The sequence below is a fragment of the Gadus chalcogrammus genome, chromosome 20, assembly GCF_026213295.1.
Source record: "Gadus chalcogrammus isolate NIFS_2021 chromosome 20, NIFS_Gcha_1.0, whole genome shotgun sequence".
Lineage (NCBI taxonomy): Eukaryota > Metazoa > Chordata > Actinopteri > Gadiformes > Gadidae > Gadus > Gadus chalcogrammus.
This window is the reverse complement of record NC_079431.1, coordinates 7,016,332-7,040,609: the sequence shown is the minus strand read 5'-3', so window position 1 is coordinate 7,040,609 and position 24,278 is coordinate 7,016,332. Positions and strand designations below refer to the sequence as shown.

Sequence of the window (24,278 nt, the reverse complement as noted above, 5' to 3'; positions counted from 1 at the left end):
AACACCCCATAAAGACGGAACAAACCGCTAAGGTGTGAATGCACCCCTAAAACCACATCAACCTCCTCATTTCAGTTTTGATTCAAATTAATTGAAATAAAAGTCCAATCGTTAGTGAAATGCCTCTCCTTTCCGATCGTCAACGTTGTCTGTAAGGGGTCACCTATCAAGCCTTATCGTCCTTCCCAGTGAGACAGGTATTGCGTTCTCGGGCTAAAGGTTTAATAAGGAGACGAGCTTGTGGCTCATCCATTGCTTCAGCTCTTTAATAACAATTCAAGTCTGGCCTCGCCCAGCCTGTACGCGGCGTCTCTACGGCAACTGCATAATTGCAATGTATTTCTTACATCGATAGCTAAATCCAGGGTGACACGACCAAACCGCCAGTGGCCATTGTCTCTCTCTCGCTCTCGCTCACTAGCTAGCTTTGTATTGAAAACAAAGGATGCAGGCCTGTCGGTGATGAAGAGTGTTGTTGTGTGCGCTAAAGTATTTAATAGAGTGCTTTTTATTGTTTGTTGTGGTGTTTGTTCCCTTGGTCCCAATGGTCGTTTCAGGAAGTGATCCTATCCAACTGATCACAATAAACCTATGTCCTCCAAACCTGAACAATGAAGGTTTCCCTTGAGATGTTTATGAATAATTCAACAATCAACACATTGAGCTGTACTGTAGATAGGGTATCCTTGATTACGGAACAAGTGTGTGGCCTTGCAGCCCATCTCCAACCCTGACCTCTCTTGACCCTGTGATGCAGGACCTGCTGAACTTTGACGACCCACTGAACATCGACGCTGCAGAACATCACCTGAGGGACAAGGTACGGTCTAGTGACTGCCACACAAAACTGCTTCATATCACATACCACTTGAACCGACCCCCCAAGTAACAAAAACGTAAACACTAGGGGCCATATTTTAACAGTCTGAAACGCAAGTGGGAAGCGCAAAGCGCAAGTAGCTTTGTGGGCGGTTCTACGGCGCGATCGCTATTTTACAGGCGGATAAATGACACTTGCGTCGCGGCGCAAGTGTCAAAAGGGTTAGTCTGAAGCAGCCTAGTTACCCGTAGGTGTGGTTTGGGCGTAACGTCCAACAAACCAATGAGAGTGCCAGCTCCCATCCCCTTTAAGAGCCATGAGCGCATTTGAATCGGACGAGTTGATATTTTAACAGCGCGTCTGCAGTCTCCGATGAGACAGATGCACATGAATTTCAAACTGCAAATGGCTCAGTTTATTGCCAAATAATATGGCCTAATTCACACATGGAATAAGGGGTTTTCTTCCACAACTTCAGAAATACTGAGTCCTCAAATAAATTTTGGCAAAGAAAACGTATATGATATAACATGTGATATGCGGTAACTGTGGTTCTATTTTAATGATATACGTAATACATTATAAACATTGTTTCTTATCAGTATTGTATGCTATCCTAATATGCATGTGTCCCCACGGTATTAGACATTGCCATTGATTGTATTATGCGTTACGTGTTTAGTTTGCGTGTGTTTAAACAGAGCACACACGCGCGCCCGCATTCATTCATTCTTTTTAACACTCACTCGCGGTAAAACAATGTTTTTCACGATCAAATACTCATCAATCCTAAAAGTTATGGGCATGTACTGGGCCTACACGATGTCTCTGTCAAGAAAATATGTGTTTGCTGTACGGTGTTTGCAGATGCATTGATTTAAAAGTATAACTTATTACCGCTGCATCAGCTGTTCTTTCCCAAATAATTTACCAAGAATGTGCGGCTAGGTAGATGGGAGAAGCAAAGTGTATGCGCGAGGTGCACAAGCAATCCGTATGCATCGCATGCGCATGTATGAATGCGCCCTTAAAATAGCATCTGAACAACGCGCCACTGACTTTAAACCAGGTATTTCCTGGTCAGTAGCGCAATGGTATTCAGAAACGGCAAAATACCGTTTGCGCCAGAACACGCCTCCTCCTTCCGCCGAACCGCCCCTTGGGGCGCATGATCAATCCCTAATTTACCGGCGAGTGGCGGTGGTGGGAAAAGAACGCTCTGCGCCAGTTGTAAACTAGCAACGACACATGCGCCAGTGACTAAGTCACTTGCGGCGGATGCAAGATAGGGCCCTAGGCCTTAGTGATAGGAATCAGCAGGAGCATCATAAAACGATATGAGAGAGATTCTTGAATGCCGGGACGATATGTTGTGCGATTCTGTAAATGTTGAGAATACAGTCTTTGATTAACGGTGTCAGTATCCCCTATATTCACTCTGGCTGTCCTTCCTCATCATTAAACTGTGCTTGACAGTCTGTATAGCAGTGAATTTAGTGATGTGATGGTACCTCTGTTACCATCACTATGACATTGATGAGAGACGCAAGGACAACCTCACTAATAGTTGGCTGAAATCGTCTATAGACTAACTGAATGATCGTTTGGTCTCAGGTTGCTTGGATGTTAGATATGGCGACTAGAAAGTGTAACATGTAGAAGTATTTTGTTGAATGCTCAGTGTTTAATTTGCACATTCATCTAAAATAAAACCTGCGGAGGCAGACAACAAGTTGACCCGCATCACCTCGTTTGGGAGCATGATGCATTTGTATTTTTTTTGCATGTACTCAAGTCTTAAATAATCTAATGCAACTACTCAACTGTGAAAATGAACTCCAGTGCCCATCCCCAGTTCTGAGCAAAGGGAAAGTACTGATTCACCAGACTATTCAGTGTGTTTCCCTCTTCAGGCCTTTAAGAAGCTATTTCTCTCTGATATGTCCTCAAAACACATTCGACTCGAGCGGGAGTGTTGAGCCTCAGTATTCCGCTCGACATCTGGATGCTTTAAAAGACGAGGCTGCCCCCTTATCAGCAAACATTAGAGATTCTCTCCAAGTCCTCTCAGCATGTGGGGGACTCATCCCCAACCGCCCGGCTCTGCAGGAGCAAATACCGGCCAGCCTATCAGCTTCAGCTCATTAAGGTTCTCTATGATTCTATTGGGGTATGTCCAAGTGTGTGTGATGATAACCGGGGTTGAGTTTGTACTCACTCCATCCCTCACTATCGATCTTTCACACGCATGCAGACAAGTACGCAAGCACACTAACACACACACACTCACACAGAGACCCGATTCTGTGTTGCTAATCATGGTTCATTAGACATTGTTAGAGGAGCTGCTGCATCCAGCTGGCTGTACAAGCAGAGAGCTCCGTTTAGATCCAGTTAATTAGTTTACCTTTCACTAACTACTGTTAGTCACGCTGGGGGTTGGGGTAGCAATTAGTTCCTTCTGAATGCTTAAACAAGCTTATTTTGAATCGTTACGTAACACACTGCAAACCTCAGAGAAAACCACTTATTTGTTTGATCTCTTTTTTTTCCATGTTGATTGAGCACCTGGAGGTACTATAGGAAATTATTGATTGAGATGGTGATGAATGTTCCACATGCTATCGGGGAATACATATTTTCATACTTTAATTGTATTCTTTTTTATTAAATGTGTTGTCTGTCATCATCTTACCCGAACCACCATTGATGCTGTCACTTTTCTCTGTCTCTGTCCTTCTGTTTCTCCCTCTCCCTCTCTGTCTCTGTCTCTGTCTCTGTCTCTGTCTCTGTCTCTCTCTCTGTCTCTCTATCTGTCGTCAGATGAACAGAACACATGGTCTTATCTAACTTTGACCTACTCCCACAGAGCTACTCCTCTATGCAACTTCTGCAACTGATGTGTGTGTGTGTGTGTGTGTGTGTTTGTATATGTGTGTGCCTTTGTGAATTGGTTATGCCTGTCTGAAAATTGTGTGTCTCACATACACACTAGCAAACGCAGCCATTTACTCTGTGTGTGCGCGTGTGTATGAGTGTGTGTGTGTGTGTGTGTGTCTGTGCATGTGTGTGGGGGGGCTTCTCAAGTGGCTGTCCTTTGTGCTTTTTGCCTGAATGAAGTGGTTGATTGGAGCCATACTCATGGGCGTCAGAGCGCCTGTGTGTGTGTGTGTGTGTGTGTGTGAGTGGCGCTAGTTCGCGTTTGTGTGTGTTCTTAGTTAATTGGTGTTGGAGGGCTCTGTCAGTTCTGCTGGTGGTGCAGAGTGGACGTCCACTGTGTGTGTCAGCAGCGTACAAAATAACAAGGAGAGAGAGCCACGGCTTATAGCTCAACACACAGAGCAAGCAGGGTCCGTTCACAGAACGGGGAAGTCGATTGGTAGGAACAGGGAAAAGGCTCGTTTGGCAGTTATTTTTGTATGTATACACAAGAGAAACATCTGGATTCTACAACTGTTGACACAGAAATGCACCACGCGCTCACAAACATCTCAGCCTGTTTACACGTAGGGCTGTTAGCTCAACCACTTACTTCACCCAGTACGTGGACGCGCACGCTGCCGCACGTACCCTGCCCTCGGGCACTGGGTCCTTCGCACACGGCTCCACGGGCCTTGGGTGCACACAAAGGCAATGTGCAAATAGTAATAATACTACTAATCCCCTGACGTTCTTTGCGATGGCAATAAGGAACATGAAAAAGTAGTGGAACACAATGGCAGGGAACCGTATTTTTTAACCCGAGCGAGGAAGAATGTTAAGAAAAATGGGGGGCGAGCCATGATCCATGATATGTCGTAGCACTATCAAAATTGAAGGGGGAAAGGAGTGTGATGCAGCCGATGATGAGCTGGTGTTGTTCCCCAAGCCTGGAACGCCTGGCTGGTTTAAAGGATATTATTCATCACCGGACCAGCGAAACGCCTTTCCCAGGAAGGTTCATCGTAATAAAGGGTTAAAATAGAACAAAATAAAAGGGAGTCACTGCAGAGACGCCACTCAACACGACAAGCATACAAAGGTTGAAGCACTGTAGTCTTCCCCGAACAGTGGGCACACTCCATGGTTAAGAGCAGGAATAGGGCCTTGAGGGTAAAGCTGCAGGTAGAGCTGCCACTAGTCCTTTCAGCCATCTCAGCAATTTAGCTTGTGGTATTGCTGCGTCTGAGTCAGCCGAAGCCGTCTCAGTCGGCCCAGGCTGTCCCAGTTCTCCTTGAGTAATAATTCCTTGTACAAACAGTGAAATGGTTTTACTAATAGCTAAGGGGTCTCAGTGTCTTCCGTGTCTGAAGTGTCTTATGGAAATTTCCATTAGACTCCATTTCAGTTGTTTGATTTTACAGGAGACAAACCTTCTGTTTTGAATGTTACCACAAAGGAGACACGTGCACAATTTTAAACACAAGCAGGTGGTCGACGCTAACCACTTGATGCTAGCCGCTCTCTACTAACCACTCTGTACTCGCCATCGGACGTTGGCTAGCGAGCGCCTCGTTCCATCACGAGGCAATCACTGCTGTTTGCATGGCCAGTATGCACCGGCAATCTGTTCATAGATTAAACAGTATGCAGATGTATACAGTTGGCAGCAAGCTCATTACAATGGGGAGATATGTATGATGTTCATATATAGGCCCCTTGGTTTTAATTTGTGTGCTGGCCCTCGGGGGATGCAGTATTACTAGTAAACATACCAGGCGGAAGGGGAGTGGTAATTGGCTCGGATATAAGCAGCACCAATCTTGTGTATGTTTGCGAAGTAGAAACTCAAGTGGTAAATGTTCCTGGTGTGGAGCTCGAACATACAGAGTGTCTGCTGTTCATGGTTTATCAACGGGTTGCATTAACCCTGAGAGACTTGTCCTCTTTCGGTAAATAGAATATCCCCCCGGTCGTTGAATGGGCCTTGGGAATAGTGATTTATAGTATTTTATGTATGAAAGGTTTGCCTTTTCACAGGCTGGTACCGTTTGATTGTGGCAGGAAGGAAGATTTGTTGTTAATAATCTTACTACTATAATAGCAGGCCTGTCGCACGAGTACTGAAATTACTGATGTGCGCGTGTGCCAAGCAGCCTACAGCTCACACACAGCACGCGCAAACGCAAACATACACCGCAAGCAAGCACATACACACACCGCCACACACGCACATACACACAACGCCACACACGCACATGAACACGAACATACATGGAAACACACATACCACGTCAAGACAAAGGCAGCGACAAATTCACATTTTGTTTCTCAAACTTAATATTACTATTCTCCTAGACCTAGAGTCACCCTGAATGTTATTGATATCCCCCCCCTCTCCCCTGCGGACTGTTTTACTTTTTTCTTGCTTATGTTTTGTGTGTATGCTATGTGTGACTGTAGGTTACTGCTGCCTGTCTTGGCCAGGACACTGGAAGAGATGTTTAATCTCAACGATAATTATTATTTTCAACTAACTAATAGTAGTTGCCTTGCATTTTAAATCCACTTTTCAGCCCTGAATATCAGTAAAAGCTATTTAATACTTGATTTAATAGCTTAATACTTGATTCGAGACAGACTCGAGTCATGACTTTGATGACTTCAGACTCGACTTGACAAAATTACGCATGATTTGCGACTCGACTTAGACTTGACTGCTCTTGACTTGAGACTTGACTCGGACTTTGCCTCTTTGACTTGTAATGACTCGACATGTCTTGAGTCAAAAACATTTATTGTTTTAGATATCTAACATATTTCCCGCCTGAAGGGCTAGACACCAAAGACGCATTCATTTCCCTGCAAGCTGCTCAGGGCCACACCCCCACCCTCCTCCTTGACCCGCATCTCTCCTCCTCATTTGCATTAAAGCTACAGACACCGAAACGGCGCATTTGGGGAAAGCTCTATGTGCGACTGGCTCGTAGTGGCTGTAATTCTGCAACACGGCTGAATTTCGGGAACGTCTTCAAATACTTTGTTTGGGGCCTACTAATATCTATATTAAAGCATTCATAAAGTAGCATGCCACGGGACCTTTAAAAAATATTGAAATGTTGGCACTGCTTTCAAGAGTCATTTGTGGTGAACGAATGTTATACGTTTTGAAATTATACGCAAAATGTTATTATATTATGCGCTCAGAAATTTCTTACATTTCCGACTGGAGTTTCCACATTATTTTATTTTTCATATTTCATTGCGAACGCGAAAACTCTAGTAATAATAATAATTATGACCTTTTATCTATATACTAGCTATTTGTACAGCACATTTACAAAGTGCTTTAATATAGCTTAGGTATATAGATCACCATTTGTATGCTATCATACACCCTGCCCTTCTGTCTATCAGGTCCACTGCAACACCCAGCTCTTACCCTCGCTCTCTCTCTCTCTCTCTCTCTCTCGCTCTCTGTGCTTTGTGTTTCTAATCCCACTGTGTCACCTCTTGTGTCACTCCCTTCTGTTTTTCTTTAACCCTTTAGCATACCTTAGCCACATCGATTAGTTCGATCAATAACCATTAACCCAACCTTCTAACATAACACGTCCCACCATGCACGCACACACACGCACGCACAAACAAGTACACACACACACACACACACACACACACACACACACACACACACACACACACACACACACACACACACACACACACACACACACACACACACACACACAACACACAATTATAGTCCTCCACGTCAGGATGGCTTGAGGTCTTTGATTTGCAATCCATCATAAGAGGTGACATCACACTGACACCCTGAGACTCCTAACGCAGTGGAAACGCTTAGCGATCCATCCAGCTCCACTTTCTGCCTCTTCATCACTACTTTGGTCCAGGCCCCCTCCTTCTTTTAGCACTCTCGGCCCACCATAGCTCATCATGCGTATGGCCAGTACCAGTTGTACCAGCGCCCGAGTACAATAGTCTTCTTCTATACAGCAATGTTTGGACGATTCAAACACCCCCCAAGAGCTAAATGAATCTATGACGTACATTTCTCCAACATTTGTCGAATCTGTGTTCCTCTTGTCTCCTCTTTCCCCACCCCTCCTCCCCTACCTCTCCCCTCCTATCCTCTCATCCCTCCCCCTCTCCCTGCCTCTCCTCTCCTCTCTCCCTTCCCCTCCTCTCCTCTCCCCTCCCCTCCTCTCCTATCCTCTCTCGCCTCCTCCCCCCTTTCCCTCCTCTCCTCTCCCCTCCCCTCCTCTCCTATCCTCTCTTGCCTCCTCCCCCCTTTCCCTCCTCTCCTCTCCCCTCCCCTCCTCTCCTATCCTCTCTCGCCTCCTCTCCTCCCCTCTCCTCTTCTTCTATCATCTCCCCTCCTCTTCTTTCCTCTCCCCTTCCCTCCTCTCCTCTCACCTCCCCCCCTCTCTCCCCTCCCTTCCTCTCTCCTCCCCTCTCCTCCTCTTCTATCCACTCTCCCCTCCTCCTATCCCCCCTTCCCCTCCTCTCCTCCCCTCCTCTCCTCTCTCCCCTCCACTCCTCCCTTCTCCTCCTCTTCTATCCACTCTCCCCTCTCCCTTCTCCTCCTCCCCTCTCCCTTCCCCTCCTGTCCTTGTCTTGTTTTAACAAGCGGCTCTAGTGAACGAGGCGATATTTCAGCTTGAATGAATATGGGTGGCGTTGGCGGCGTTATCAATCACACATGTTGAGCAGCATGATTAGGGCCAGACGTGTCAAGCTTTGTATTGAATGGAGCACCCATAAAAGTGATCAATGTGATGGAATCAACAGCTCTGCTTTAATACGGACCAGTGGTTTGAGCTTTTGTTACAGCGCCGCGTATGACGGTCCTCCACACACCACCTCCTCCTCCTCCTTTTACTCCACCCACCTCCTCATCTTTCACCCTTTCTTCTACTCCTCCTCTGCTCCTGGTTACCTCCTCTCCTGTCCCTCCTCCTCCTCCTCCTCCTCTTTTTCATCATCTGCTACCTCCTCCTCTTTCTCTCCTCCTCCTCTTCCCATTCTTCTCCACCTTCTCCTCCTCCTTCTCTTCCTCCTCCTCCTCTTCTTCTCATTCTTCATCACCTTCTTCTCCTCCTTCTCCCCTCCTCCTCCTCGTGTCTCCCGAAGTAGGTGTTTCAAGTGTCAGTGCGGTGGAGAAAGCACGGCTCTATATGACTGAAACACTTTGTTATTCTCATTCCAAATTGGGAGCTTAAGAAGCAGAGCTGCAGGGTTCCTCGATGACCTTGCTCTCACTCGTTCTCTCATTTCACTCTATTCCCCTCTTTCACTCATTTCTCTTTCTCTCCTCTCTTTCCCTGATTCTCTCTCGCTCCCTTTTCTCCTCCTCTTTCTTTACCCCTGGCTCGTCCTCTCTATCGCTTTTTATCTCTCTTCCTTGCACTCTCTCTCCATAGCTCATTGCTTCCCTCTTTCTACCTTTTATTTCCCCCACTTCTATCTCTCTCTCTCTCTCTCTCTCTCTCTCTCTCTCTCTCTCTCTCTCTCTCTCTCTCTCTCTCTCTCTCTCTCTCTCTCTCTGGTTGGCTGCCATGAAATGGCCTTTTCACACAAGGGGAATAGACTGTTTATCGGCATATGAACAGACCAGTGTTTGTGTGCACTCACATGCACTATTGCGCAAATGTATAAGCATGCACGCTTATGCTTGTATATAAGAAGCCACGTCCAGATACAGAAGGTATCCTTTTCTGTCTTTGTTGCACACACCTTGGCTACATCTTATCCTGTCTTATTCCTTTGTTTCTTTAGGCTACTTATCTTGTGCTTTGCTATTTAAAAATAGTGTTTTGAAAGGCCCCTCACTTTTAATTTGTGAGCGGGCACCCTGGGGATGCGTTAGTACTGGTAAGTGTAGCAGGCAGGAGGGGAGAGGTAATTGGCTTGCTTTCGCTTCACAGCAGTTCCACTGAAGTGCAAAGTTTACTTACAGTTCGCAAACGTCTTGTGTATAACGTGTGAAATCTTAAGTATCACTTGAGTCACCTAATTGACCTATTTAGCCTCAGTAAGCCAGTCATTCTATCTTGGGTTACAATGCTAATATTATTCTGTACTTTGTGTTTATATTGCTAGTTGCGTTTCTTTTATTCTATTTACTTTGTCTCTGGCATGAGCCGAGCAGCTGTACCTGTTTCTGTAAATGCTAATAATTTATGATGGCATAAACAACAAAAGGTTAGCCTGACTTTAATGGGGGTACTTCAAATTTGTAGACTCAACGATAGTTGGTCCCACTTAATGCCTCTTTTGGAGTTTTAGTTTGTAGCTGTTTTCGCTGCCGATATGAAAACCTTTGAAATGGTGTTGATTTATTAATGTTTTTTTATCATGTATCATGTGTCAAAGTTTGTACCTCCTCCCTTATAAAGTGAATCGGTTCCTTTAGCTCATGATTTTAATGCGATATATTGCCGTGGCCCGAAGCATGGCTGCAGGGTGACCAACAATTCCAATGTAGCTGCTACAACCCAAGAATACAAAATATATGTATATAGAATATCATTGGATACATCTATATCTTCAATATCGGCCAATATATCGATATCGGTATTGGCATCGGCCAATCAAATCCCGTATTGATCAAGTGCTAGTTGTTTTTTTAAGCATTGTGTATGTTTTATTGTCTTTGTTTGTGTTTTTATTTTAGATTGTGTTTTTTTGGCATAGCTTAAAGTTTTTAGCCTGTGTTTTTTTAGAAAAGCTTGTGTGATTATTTATTTTTATTTTTTGTAGCCTTTTAATAGCCTAGCTTGAGTGTTTGCGGTGTTGCGTGTTATAACTAGTATAGCTTTGCTTTTCTCCGGTGTACTTTGTTTGATACCATAGCTCGTGTTTTTTCTAGCAGCCTGTGTTTTTTGTAGAATAGCTTGTATCATCGCAATCTTTGCTGATGGAACTCTCCCCCTCGCTGGCTCTCTTCCCATCATGTTCTCTGGCTTTAGTAGTCACTTGGGGACATATAGGGGGGCATTTTACCACCTGCACCGGGCAGACAGTTGGTTTAGCAGATATATAAGCATACCCAGTTGATGGGACCTGATCTGCCCAGACACCTAGCTCTCTCCTGGGGCTAATTATCACTTATCAGCCCCCGGCTGGGCCAGCTGCTTATCCAACAATCTCTACAGGCTGTCATAGAGCCTCCAAATAACGCATAAATCAGCAGCTCCAAAACTTTTAGGTCTGTAACCCAATTTGTCATGTCTGAAAATCGTTGTAACCCCAACCTGCGTCTGCTTCCGCACACATAGTTGGAACCAGGAACGTGGGTGTCTCACCGAATGCAAACCGCACCGCACTATGTACCGGGTTTAGCCGATAATACTGAGGAAAACTCCACCAGCAGACTCACGGTGGAGATAAAGATTAAGCAGACATGGAGACAGAAGCTGCTCCGTTGCCAAGACTCTTGCTCCTCCTCTCTCCGGCTGCTCCAGAGGAGCCCTGGGTAGGGAGTCATAAGTAGGGACAGGACGGCCGTAGTCAACGTTTTGGCTGCATATCATTCATTCTGTGCGATGGCGGCAAGCCTGCGTTGTGATTGGTTCACAGTCCTCATTGAACATCTCCCTGGTAGAGCTGGAGCAGTAGTAAGGGAAGGGTTGGTTCTGGTCCAGCAGAGGATGTAGAAACACACCAGGATGGATTGTTTGTTTTATTTTAAAGGGACAACGTACAGTTTAATGCACAGTGCCGGATTATAGCTTTAGGCGGATTTGCAGCCATATTCCCTTGGCAGGGCAAAACAAAGTAAAGCACACCAAAGGGAGATGTGTGTTCGCACACAATGTGAGATAGATGGTATAAATGTGCAAAAATTAACTTGAAAAAACCTCAGCAAATATGCAGTTTGAAAGCATGTTGAATTACAAAACTGACAAAATGACTGTCGTACTGTTATTAATGTGGTAGTACTGTGGAAATACTGCACTTATACGGCGTGAACACGGTAGTATTTGAAGCCCTTGATGCCCCATCTCTTTTCCTAGCTGCTGTGTGGTCGCACACTCAAGACTTTGTTTTGCAATCACATGAACACAGCCTACTCCTCTGCAATGCAGTGGTGCATCTTTGTTTCTGTGTGTGCAAATCATTAACTCTGCGTGCTTACGTACGACCTCGTTTGTGTGCTTTCCTAGCCGTGTGTACGTGCATGTGTACGTGCTCGGTCAATTGTCATGTGTTGCGACCCTGACACGCGTGTGTGTGTGTGTGTGGGGGGGGGGGGGGGGGGGGGGGGGGATGTACGTGCCCATATGCATGTATACGTGCCCATGTGTATTTACGTGTGTGTACATGCCATGTGTATAGATGTGGGTGTACGTGGCCGTGTGTGTTTATGTGTGCGTACGTGACTGGGTGTGGGTGTACTCGTGTCACTGAGCTACTAGGCAGAGGTCCCAGAGCAGCGTGGATGTGACGCTCTGGCCCGAATGTTTAGCCCGAAGCAGCTGCGGTCAATATCTTTACAGCAACCGTTCAGGAGATGAATGAAGAGTCTCTTAAAGTTAAGATACACGGGACACTTATGTTTATAAGGCACACTTCTAGTTCCCAATACACTGGCTGGATATGTAAAGATAAGATGTGTTTATAGTTGGCTTGGGCTGTATGTTATTTCCCTCTGTCATACAAACAAGCCATATGTTTTTTGAGTGTACTCTCCTTCACTCTCCCTCTTGCTCAAACTCCCTCTCTCTCTCCCTCTCCTTCTCTCTCCCTCCCTCTGCTTCCCCTCTCTCTCCCTCTCCTTCTTCACCCTCTCTCTCCCTCTCCTTCACTCTCCCTCTTGCTCTTACTCCCTCTCTCCCTCTCCTTCTTTCACCCTCTTCTTCTCTCTCCCTCCCTCTGCTTCCCCTCTCACTCCCTCTCTCTCTCCCTCTCCGTCTTTCACCCTCTCCTTCTCTCTCCCTCCCTCTCGCTCCCCTCTCGCTCCCTCTCTCCATCTGTCGTGACCAATACAAGAACGCCCCCCCGGGAGTGTGAGAGCAAGGGGCCTAGCAAAACGGCTGGAGGTCACCGTGTCAACGGAAGTGGAATATGACGGGTCGCGGGGTCACGCGTTGCGGCAGTTGACTCGTGGTGCCCCATGACCTCGTGACCTGTGAGGAAAGAGATGGATGGAGCAGGGAGCGTAATGGTTGTGGGGAGATGGAGGGTGTAAGGGGTCGGGGGGGAGAAGGCCATCAGGATATAACTGGTCACCGAGGCTCCCCGAGGGCAGGTGTCAGACAAAGAGCCAGTAAAACGCCTCTAGAGCACAATGAGAGGATGAAGAGCAGGTTTCAGGGCTCATTCGTCAGGGAAAACCGTTGCTTGTGCACTTTAACGTTTGATTGAATGTTCCCTAACAAGATGAGGAAGTTGGGTGGTACTGGGCTCTCTATGTTTCTGTTGTACAGATGGCAGATGTTTCCGCAATTTGGGATGACTGGACGGTTGTCCCAAAATTTCTATGAATCTTTATTTAGAAATGTGCATCGGTTAACCGGAGGTATTTCAGAGGTAGGATTAACCGAAGTATATGAGGCCTTACATAAACACTTAAATTTAGGTAATGGTAGCCTTTTATCAAAGCAGCTTGGCCAAACATGGGATGACTGAGCTATCCTTCGTTGTTCTTGTATTCCAATGTTTTTTTGGAATACTTGAGACACCTGCCGTAGTCTGCCTATTGCCAGACCAAGCTCAATCGTAGATTGCACGTTGGTCTGGTGAAGCTGCTGTCATTTTCTTCAGCACAAGAGGCGTGATCAACGGGCCTAATTTAACTGATTGTACGCAATTGGCTGCTTGCCGTCGCTTCCCTGTCGTCCATGTGTTAAACCAGCCAATGGCGCGCCAAGGGGAAAAGCCAGCTTGGTGATTGGCTCCCGCAAAAACGTATCGGAAGCAGAAAGAAATGTATTGCTCTTCTCCAGACCCTTGTGCAGGGCAAACTCAAATCGCCGGCAGAATGGGCGGGGCCACCCAGTCTTCACCTGCCGTCCACTGTGAGAATCTGCATGACGGACAGAGACCGCCCTCGAGTCTGTACACGTAATGGTTGTAATAATACAAATATTGAGCCAAAATTGGAGGTTACTCACAAGGTTTTAGTTTTCAATTGGTCGCACTAGAGTAGACAGTTGTGGCCATAGAAATAAGAGGATGCGGAGAGCAGGGGGGGGGGGCGTTCATGTGGTGTTTTAATAATGAACATTATTAGATGCTATTTCCTTACAAAAACTAGGTTAAAGGGAGCAAAGTGCTCAACCTTCTTATAATTACCGGATGCTAATCTAAAACGTGAATAGAAGTGATCTACGCCCCTCCAATAGCACCTTTTGTGCTTTCTCTTCAGCGTGGCGCTATTTCTGCCCTGGGATTTTATCAACGTTTCATAACGTTCCAACCGGCTATTTGCTTTATGATTATTGGGAGAAATCCTACTCTCATACTTTGGAAACCATGTGTCCTTTGTTGAAAATCGTAGGCCCATTGAAGCTCTGCCGTAACTGAGTCTTAACGGCTGAACATCCGCATGCTGCGGATGTTCAGCCAGCATTTCTACTTGATATTGTTGTATCACTTATTGCGTTATTAACACTCCAGAAATGAAAAGGAAGTCTTAATTTAAGTGTTTCTCATTTCAAGTTGACTGGAGCAATGTGCTTCTTTTCTCCTGTCCCATTGAAGCCTTATTGAGAAAAAAGTGGTCTCATTAGGTTCAGTTACCTTGACACATGGATTTCCTTATTAAAGAGATCTTTGATAAAGGAGAGAACAGACATTGTCGAACCAATGGAACGGAAAACCAAGATTTTGGCGCGTCTGTGCCTTCATGCAGAACCGCCAAGTAGCAAATCATTACCCAGTAGGCAGCACATATCCACAGAACACCGGCTCCAATTACAGCTGGGAGACATGCACTCTTTGGTATCAATTCGGAAGAACAACAATTATCCGAAATTGAAATGATGTTTATAGAGCAGTCCTTCATTCATATACGTTGTCTCACTCGACGTGTCTGAATCAGCCGGGCATTAAAGAGGTGTTTCATCGATCGACTCGACGCAGAACAACAGCGTAGAATAATAATGCGTCCCCTCGGTGAGCCTGAGGGATTTCTTCCCATTAAAATGTCTCGGGCCACCGTTGGGAGGACAGTTCACAGGAGTCCTCTCTTCCGCAGATTAAACAAACCTTAGCCTTGGGAAAAAGCCTTCAGAGATCACCTACATTCTGCTCTGTATCGGCTGTCTCGATATATTTATATATATATGGTTTGAAGTCCAGTTTTACAGCTTCATGCCGTGGCAGACACAGCTACACAGGGCAGCACACAGCATGTGTGTCATCCGTTAGGCCTTAAGGATATTTACACAGACTGAGGCTAGGAGCCACACATTTGTCCATCCTCGGTGAGCAGACTCACTCTCTCGGCCTGTCTAGCCCTCAAATGAAGCCACATGATTCATCGCTGGGCCGATCGACTGAAGTATAATGGATTTCTCGTTGGTCTGAATTTTGTTCATAATGACTTTTAATCTTTCATCTAGAAGTGCAAATATTAGGCTTCCTTAAAAGGGGTTTTCAATCTAAAACTAATCCTTTGGTTTTGGCTGGTGATATAGTGGGCATGGGCCCACACCTTAGCTTCCCTGCTCAGCTGGCAATCACTTACACTCATAAAATACCAAAATTAACACTCAGTTTGTATTCTCCCCATTTTAGCTTTTTGGCCCAAACCAGCGTCCAACAAGACATCTCATGCATTTTTAATAATGAACATAATTTCTCCCTTGATCCCAGTCCACCGTCGTTGCTGTTAAACAAACAAGGGACCCCAGATTGTGAACTGGTTAGAGGGTGTTAGGGTTCTAGTTTCGAAACCGCAATGCCGCATCAAAGAAGCTTCGAGCAAGATGTTTCAAGTCTAACCCTGTATTCCCCCTCTGCTCCTTGCTTTCCCTCCTCTGTGCAGGAGGACTTCCGGAACAAGGTGCAGGACTACATCAAGAACTATGCCAGATGATAGGAGCACCCGGCTGCACGCCTCTGCTCCTCAGCCAACCAAACAGCTCCGCCGCGTCGCCACTCCTCCCCCTGGCTCCGCCCACTTCCATCTTCGGGCCGACCCCCTTCCCCTAGCGCTTATCTTATTGAACAAACACCTTGCTGGTCCCGCCCATCGAAACCAACTCCAACAACCGCCAACCGTTGCTGGAATGAAAAGAATATGGATGTAAAAGAAATGTTAAAAAAACACAAAAAAAAAACACAGAAGATATTGGGGAAATAACGATTGGGTGGGAAGGGGGGGCCTAACCCAGACCGTGATGCCTGTCTGTGGCCCTCCTGCGTCAAGGGACTCCTGCTCCCTGGGTCTTTTGGCCCCTTGAAGTGAGGGGGGGGGGGGGGGGGGCTTCAGTCGTACTTTCAACTTTCAAGTCAAATCTCCAAGTCCCATCAAGACGGATCGCTTTCTTTCCAATAACCTGTGAAACTAAGAAAGAATATATATTGTGTGTTTTCTGCTCCAGTGCCTGCCAAGTTTGTGTTGCTAAAGAGAAGTAGACATCTCAAATATATAAAACATGCCAGCATGCACACACATGCACATCCACACATATATACACACAATGTCCTGTACTGCAGTGGGTTCACACACACAAGTACAAACGTTAAATACACACAACATGGCACACACCCACAAACACACATCCAGCGATACCCGTGCCCTTACATTGTGAAGCCTGATGGCCTGCACCCATGTGACCAGACCACTTTACCTCGGTCTGTGATCCCACATGCACCACCATCTTGATTCCAGTGTCTTCCCACAGCTGCAGGTCACACACACACACACACACACACACACACACACACACACACACACACACACACACACACACACACACACACACACACACACACACACACACACACACACACACACTGGGTTTGGTGATTGCCGCGTGTACTCTGGGTCAGGCTTGCGCGTCACCTATTGAATGTGTTGAGCTAATTTAAATTGTTGTGATAAGACAGAATCCGCCACGGCTGCATGGCAACAACACACGTTTGTTTGGGTGAATAATGCGTGGACAAGCTAAATGAAAAGGCAAAGAAGAAGCGTTGCCTTGGTCCCCGGCACGCTCCAGTGTGGATTAGTCTGGGTTCCATATTGACCGTGCGTCGGGATCCCGTGGCAACCGCTGACGTCCGCTCCTCCTCAGACCCTCTGAAGAAGAGGAGGAGGAGGAGGAGGAGGAGGAGGAGGAGGAGGAGGATTAAGAGAAGACCGTACTCACTCAATCAATGCGCTGTGTTAGACGGGAGCTGATTGAATGGATGGGTGTGTGTGTGTGTGTGTGCGTTTGGATTTACATATTCTTGTGTGTGTGTTGACTTTCCAATTGCTCTCATCGTGTGTGTAAGGGTTTGGCTGTGTTTTTTGTGCGCAGCTTGTGTACGTCAACCCCACATGTAATGAATTTCCTTTTTGGATATTCATCCCTGTGCATGTGAAAAGTTAACAAGGTGAGGGGATTGTCATGAGCTCCTTCTGCTAATGGCTGAGGTGTGTGTGTGTGTGTGTTTGAATATGTCTGTGCGTATGTCTTTATATGTGTGCAGAGCCAGGCATTCAATTTTGAGCATGTGCATATAGGCTACAGTGTGTGTGTGTGTGTGTGTGTGTGTGTGTGTGTGTGTGTGTGTGTGTGTGTGTGTGTGTGTGTGTGTGTGTGTGTGTGTGTGTGTGTGTGTGTGTGTGTGTGTGTGTGTGTGTAAACCATGTGTAGCATGAATAAGAGATCAAACAATGTGATCAATTGTATCCTTCATCACTGATCGATCTGCATTCAAAATCAAACCATACGATGACGTGGAGGTAATTCAAAAGCTTCTTTCGGCTAAATGAATAAATCATGAGGAAACGATACAGAACAATTATGTGAGCAGCTCATCTCTTATACTTACCAGCATTGAATTGTGCGTGCTGTGTGCGTGGGTGTTGTGTGTACGTACACATTTGTCGGTCAACATCTAGGCAATTGTTTGCAAAATAACACATTGAAGGATGTTCCAAGGCGGCCTGCCCCATTTACTGGAACTGTCCCCAGAACACACACACACACACACACACACACACACACACTTACTAAAACACACACACACACACACTTACTCAAACACACTTACTCAAACACGTAGACAAACAATTTATTGAACCCCGACCTCTAACTGTTGCAATGTAAGAGGAAATAACACAATTGCAGGCAACTGCCAAACCCCCACTGGTATGTGGATTGCAGACCCATCCAAGGAAGAATACTCCAAAAGCAAGGACTGTAACTGCAACTTCATCACCACGAAGCTAATAACACACACTGTTTGTTTACTGTTAAGGGGTCATCACACAAGGAGCCTCCAGCTAAGATGGACGCTAGGTTGGGTGAATATAGCCTGCCAACAGATGAAAGTTCAACGCCCCTTACTCCTCAAACCATGCTGACATGTTCAGATTGAGAAATGTTGCGTTTAGATTCCGTTGGTTTAAGAACGTCAAAACAAAGCTGTAATCTGATTGGACGCGCTTTGGGAGATCGGCATCAAACCAAGTTGTTTGAACCTTGACTGCAGTGGCATGGCAACGATAGGATGGATAGCATCAACACTAGGTTGGACCCGAACTACACTGACATTTATATGATTACATTAGCAACACCGATGCTGAATGACCATGTGCTGACCACTTCAGAGTGGAGGAGTCTACGAAAACACTTGGAGAAACGATATCAATATCAACCAAACTCCCATGACAGAATGGGGAATACAGCATACATTTAAATGGCATCTATTTTACCAACCGGCGTGATGAGCCTTGTCGATCTGCATTAGTAACGTCACAAGTGGTGAGTTTCCATCCAGATGTGTGATGTCTTTTACAAACCACTGATGTCTGATACAGACCAGGCTATCTATTCAACATCACAGCTGGTGGTAAAATAGGGGCCCTTTGCAGTAGTATGTTTGCCGTGTCTGCCGACGTGGCAGTGAGGGTTTTAAGATATATTAAAGAACATGTACAAAAAAAAAAATTTGTGGTGGTCTGTCTTGGATTGAAAGCCTTTGACAATAGTGGACAACCAATCACGGGCCGCCAGCTGTGGACGTGTGCGTGTGTGTCAGCTCTCTTTATTTCCCTGATAGGGTCTCCTGAACCTATCAGCCGTGGAAAAAAGACCATCTACAACCATCCGACTAAAAATGGGCGACAAGGGTGCAGAAGGAATACCTAAAAATAACCGACTGTCATCTGTTGAGAAGAACTTTACTTACTTGTCATTAACGGCTGTCAATCTTGGCCTGAATTGCGGAGGTACACGCTTGCCGCATACGGTTGCTACAGCAGCACACAGTGTTGAGCGCTGACACCTGCCAGCCAGCGCCTGCTAATAGGGTGTCTGTCCAGCGTGAGGGGGGAGACGCACATCTCTCTACGGGGTCCTGTGAAGAGCTCTATACCGCCCTCCAAGATATGAAAGCCTTCTAACCTTTACCGTATCCAATAGGTTTTGTGTTTTAAAACGGATGTACACGTAAACAAAGAAGAGAGTCAACCATGAAGCAGGATAGGTTGGATGCTGGTTGTTGGGTTTCCCGTGATAGCCCGCGGATAACAGATTGAACATGGTGCTTCGTGTGTGGTCTCTGTGGCATGTTCCGAAGCAACGGAGTCCGAGAACTAATACGCCTTGATTTGAATCTCCTTCCACATCGGCTCCACAGCTCCCGCTCCTGGCCGTGAGCTCCGGGTTCCTGTGGCTCATGTCCGGCGGGCTTCACTGTCCTGGCAGACCTCCCCCCCCCCCCCCCCCCGGTAGACTCTCAGCACTGCCTGCAGCAGCAGCCATCCAGAACTTCTGTCCAGTATTCACAGATGGACACACAGTCTCTACCCGATGGGGACACATTGCTCCAGATAGGGGGGGGGGGGGGGGGGGTCACCAGGGGTGAGCAGACCAGAGGAATGTCTGAATAAAGTTTGGAATGAAGCAATGCTGTTGGAGGTTTCTACCAACCTGCCTATACGACGTGTATAAATTAAAATAATCCGACGTTACGGATTTGACACGCATGTTGATGTGCAGAATTATGTTTTGTTGGGTAGTTGTATTTGTTGATGCTGTACACACGTATTCAAAACGTCTTATTTGGCAATGAAACTGCTACACATCATAATAACAGACAAATCCTACCAAAATCAAGAGGGACCAAAGACAATATATGTGTAGACTTGAACATCTTCCCAGGGACCTTATTGACGGAGAGCTATTTCCAATGTCCTCGGCTCAACCTCAACGAAGCTGGCGTCGACGCTCAGGCGTTAAACCTTTACCCTGGGTCTGTACGATGATACGCTGATCAACTCATAATTCATTGCTTTTATATATCACACCCCTGACCTGGTTAAACTGCCCACGGTTTGTCATGACACATTCATTAGTCTTACTCCAGTTGCAACCGTGCTCAAATCAAAACACATTTTAGGAATTGATTTGGTATGCCCAGCGGGGGGAGAAGAACCGTGTGATCAGACACATCTTGTGATTTAGAAAATACGCAAAATTAGTGAGCAGAAATGTACAATTTCTACGCTTTCACTGTGGGTGGAAATTGAACTGAAGAAGACTCCAAGAGACGGCTAATTTTTTATTTGCTGTTGTTGATCTGATTTATATAAAATGAATTATATATAATACACGCCCTGCAAAAAAAAACCTGTGGACAGAGTCATTCGATAGAAGAAAACAGTATGCTATCAGTAGAAACATGAAGAATAATGCATCAAATGATTGGAGCGAGCACTCGGGAGATTAATGAGAAGGCAAGCAGCTTTCCTCGTAGAGATATTTGTCTCCTCTCACTTGCCCTCTGCCAGAGCTGACCAAATGTTAAGTGTGTGTCGAGGGAGTGTATCTCTCTCCCTCTCTCTGTCACTCTCACGCTGTATCACCTTTCCCCCCCCACCCCACCCCACTCTGTCTCTGCCTTGATCTAACAGAGGCGCACTCACTCATCTTATTTTTCCTCTGTGTGTTTTGGTTGCAAACAAAACCAGAGTTTTTTTTTATTCCCATTGCAGCATCTTGTGGCGAAGGTTAACAGACAGCTGGATCCGGGTTATTCATCTCTGAGACACCTGTTTTATAAAGACACCTGGTTTATGACGACAGCACCTGGTTTATGAGAAGACCTGCGCACTGAAAACACCTGGTATATGAAGCAACTTGGTATATAAAGACACAGTTTACACACTGTATAGACCAGGCGTCTTTATAAACCTGGTTTTTCCATACTGGATTATAAAGACACCTAGTTCACCTAGTGCACTCCTAAATGTAAAGGTGATGAGTGGTGTAGTCCAATTTAAAAAAAATAACCACTCAGAATTGATATACAAAGACATGGTTTGGTTGCTAATTCTTCAACTCCTAAATTAAAATTGGCATACCGGAACATACTTTAATTACTGTTAATTAATTAACAGTTGATCTCTATTTTAAGACTCAACGGATGTTCTACAAAGATAGAAAGTTAATGAATAAAACAGAAGCTGCCTGATACTAACAACCAAAGACCATTTATAATGTTCACCACACGTTTCCAAGGTAGCAACTAATGAATATGCATATACCTCTTCTACCGCCTCCATGAATGAAGGAAATTAATTACTTTTATTATTGGATTACACTTATTAGTATTTAGGGATAGACCAACTTCGTAATCTGACATGACCACTTGTTATTACTACCAAAGTATCAGGGCTTAAAGCAGTTGTCACATTGGTAACTCAAATCCGCACAAACACACACACACACACACACACACACACACACACACACACACACACACACACACACACACACTGAATAAGGTCTTCTGTGTTAAATATTTCAAGGGACGTTTATTTATCTAGCCCTGAAGTAACAGTCTCACAAGGCCTCACACGTCTGTCTGGGTCAAAGGGCTTATGAGTGACCGAGTGTTCGGTCAGCCATATGGGTCTTAGGGAAAAACGAGGTCAGAGGTCAGGAAGCTAGGGAGAAAGAAACTGGAGAGCCTGCAGACAAGCCCGCTCGCATTCTGTAAATGACAGTGTGTGGAGAACAGGAAACATGCATTTTAAAACAGTTAAAAATATACAGTAGCAGCTGATGTTCAGGGTCATCTGACTTTTCTTTGTTTGTGGATCTTGTCTACGAGATATTGTGCGCACCCCAAACTTGTTGAAACCCGTTGAAGGTTTGTGTTGCTCGCGGCGATGCAAAACATTTAGTGCAGGAAGGAGAGGGAGTGTGCTCTTACGCAGACTCTGTGACATCATTTCAGAGAGAGGATAATAAAAGGTGAGAGCCGTGTTACGTAGGTTGTCGTACGGTGTTTGTCGCGTGCGCGGGGGTTGTGCGTCTGTGTAGGATGTGCCGGGAAAGTGCGTTTCTTCTTGTTACTTAAACGCGCGTGTGCACGCAATGTTGGTGTCAACATTTTCCACATTTTTTCTCACACAGACTCTTCTGCTCACCCCTTGAGTTTGCGTGTATAAAGTGAGTTGGTTTATTTTCTTCTGCAGCCTCTGAGGCTGCCCACGCACGCTCTGCTCGTGGAAGAAACTGCGATTTGTGAGGAGCTTAGCTGGACAGGAGGCAGACGGTAATGCATTTTGCCACATCGGGTAAAAACAAAGCAAGGGAAAAGCGGCGCCGATAACGACGTTATTCAGAAACGGACAGTGAAGCAAACTTGACTCATGAGAAAGAAGAGAAAAGAGCGTCTATAGCCAATGGCGTTACGATACCTGTCGGATGCAGTTAAACTCATAATATCACAGTTTGTAGTTGATTAAGACAACTGTGTGTGTCTGTCTTGTTCAGTAGACCTGTGTGCTGGTATGTGGCTAGTCTTCGTATACAGATTAAATGGTCATGTTTACAATACAAATACGTAAAACAAGAATGTTTTACAATTGCATGTCCCTGTTTCTTGTCTTTCGAATATTTCTTGCTATCCCTGCAAATCATCGGTTCTCAACAGTAAACCATGGCAACCAAATTACAATAGGCCTACTGAATTCAAACAGAATTTTACCGTCAAAACAAAGGTATGTGTGTGTGTGTGGGTGTTTGTGTGTTAGTGAACAACAAATATTTGTTAGTTACAATCAGACAGTCAGACCTGAGTCACTTCACCCCCCACAAACCAATGAAACATTGTTCATTGAACAAGCAAGAAATGTCCATGAAAGTTAGTTTACCAACAATGAAAGCCTGTGAATCATCCCTCGCATAGTGTACCAACCAGAGATATTCACTTTCATGACATGACCAAAAAACACAAAACATCCACCAAACTGCCTTGTCATAACTCCGCTCCTCAGCTGAGCACACAAGCGTGGACATTTTCCAGCCAAACATGGCGCACAGTTGTGCTGCTGGACTTCAACTAAGTAGCAAGTGTAGTAGCCTATACACTTTTTCATTGAGAGAATATCATAAAAACGATTCTCTCGCCCTTTTCTATTAATTGACTTTGAGAGAAATTCTCAGGGAGTTGATCAAATCGAAGGTGGATGTTGACACTTTCAATTTCAAACTTGAAAATAACTCTCATTTAAACTAATGCCCAACATTTCCTCAACCTCATATCAGCTAGACAGTGTTCCATGAGTTAAATCAACCCTGTTAACTCATTACATAGTAGCGCTAATCAATACAGCAAAAATACACTGCTTCCTCCAAAGTACCAAACAACAAAAATCATACTGATTTTTTGTTGTTGTGCCGTATTTATTCAGTTTGGGAAATCTCACGTAGTCCGTAAAATAATTTTGCTGACAGAACTCAAATGGAACTATTTATAGAAAGCTTTACCGTTGCCAGGTCCTTAATAAGAACTTGAGCTATTTACCGGAGTAATAAGATAATTTCTGCATCTCATATGAATCTCATGTTAACTGATTGCATTCAAGGCATTAGTCCGACCGATACATTTCTCCACTCTGAACATGCAAGCTGAACATTTTTGTTTTGGGGACAGAATCTGCAGAAATCTGATATATTTATTTTATTTTATATTTTCTATAATGTTTTGCCAGTAGCGATGGTGTAAACAGGATAATCCACAACGAGTTTTGTGGTTATCATAGATAATGCACCTGGAAGAGGCCAACCCGTGTGTTCTCAGCCCCAACTTTGTACATCAGTTTTTGCAACCGAACCACCTCGTGGTCGTAGATTGTCCCTAACCTGTTCCCCTAGCGGCTATGTTGGACATTCTAATTGCTATTTATAGTTCAATGCAATTCCCCAGCCAGGTAGCATTGAAAATGCAGAATATTCTCATCCAATATGGCCGCCAGGTGAATGAGGTCTAATCTGTTTCTCGACCGGTGGGTAAGTAAAGTCACAGTCACATAATTGAAGGCTTGGGGTCTTCA

At 45.3% G+C, this 24,278-nt stretch overlaps 1 protein-coding gene across 1 annotated transcript in view; it reads left to right on the top strand.

The window, feature by feature from the left end:
• ube2f (ubiquitin-conjugating enzyme E2F (putative)) overlaps positions 1-16,153 on the top strand; it is a 41,121-nt gene extending 24,968 nt beyond the window's left edge. Inside the window, exons 9-10 of the mRNA XM_056579486.1 lie at positions 758-820; positions 15,759-16,153. Of these exons, the coding sequence (XP_056435461.1) occupies positions 758-820; positions 15,759-15,809 (114 nt within the window). The 3' untranslated portion in view covers positions 15,810-16,153. The remainder of the gene's footprint in view (positions 1-757; positions 821-15,758) is intronic.
• The last annotated feature ends 8,125 nt before the right edge of the window (positions 16,154-24,278 follow it).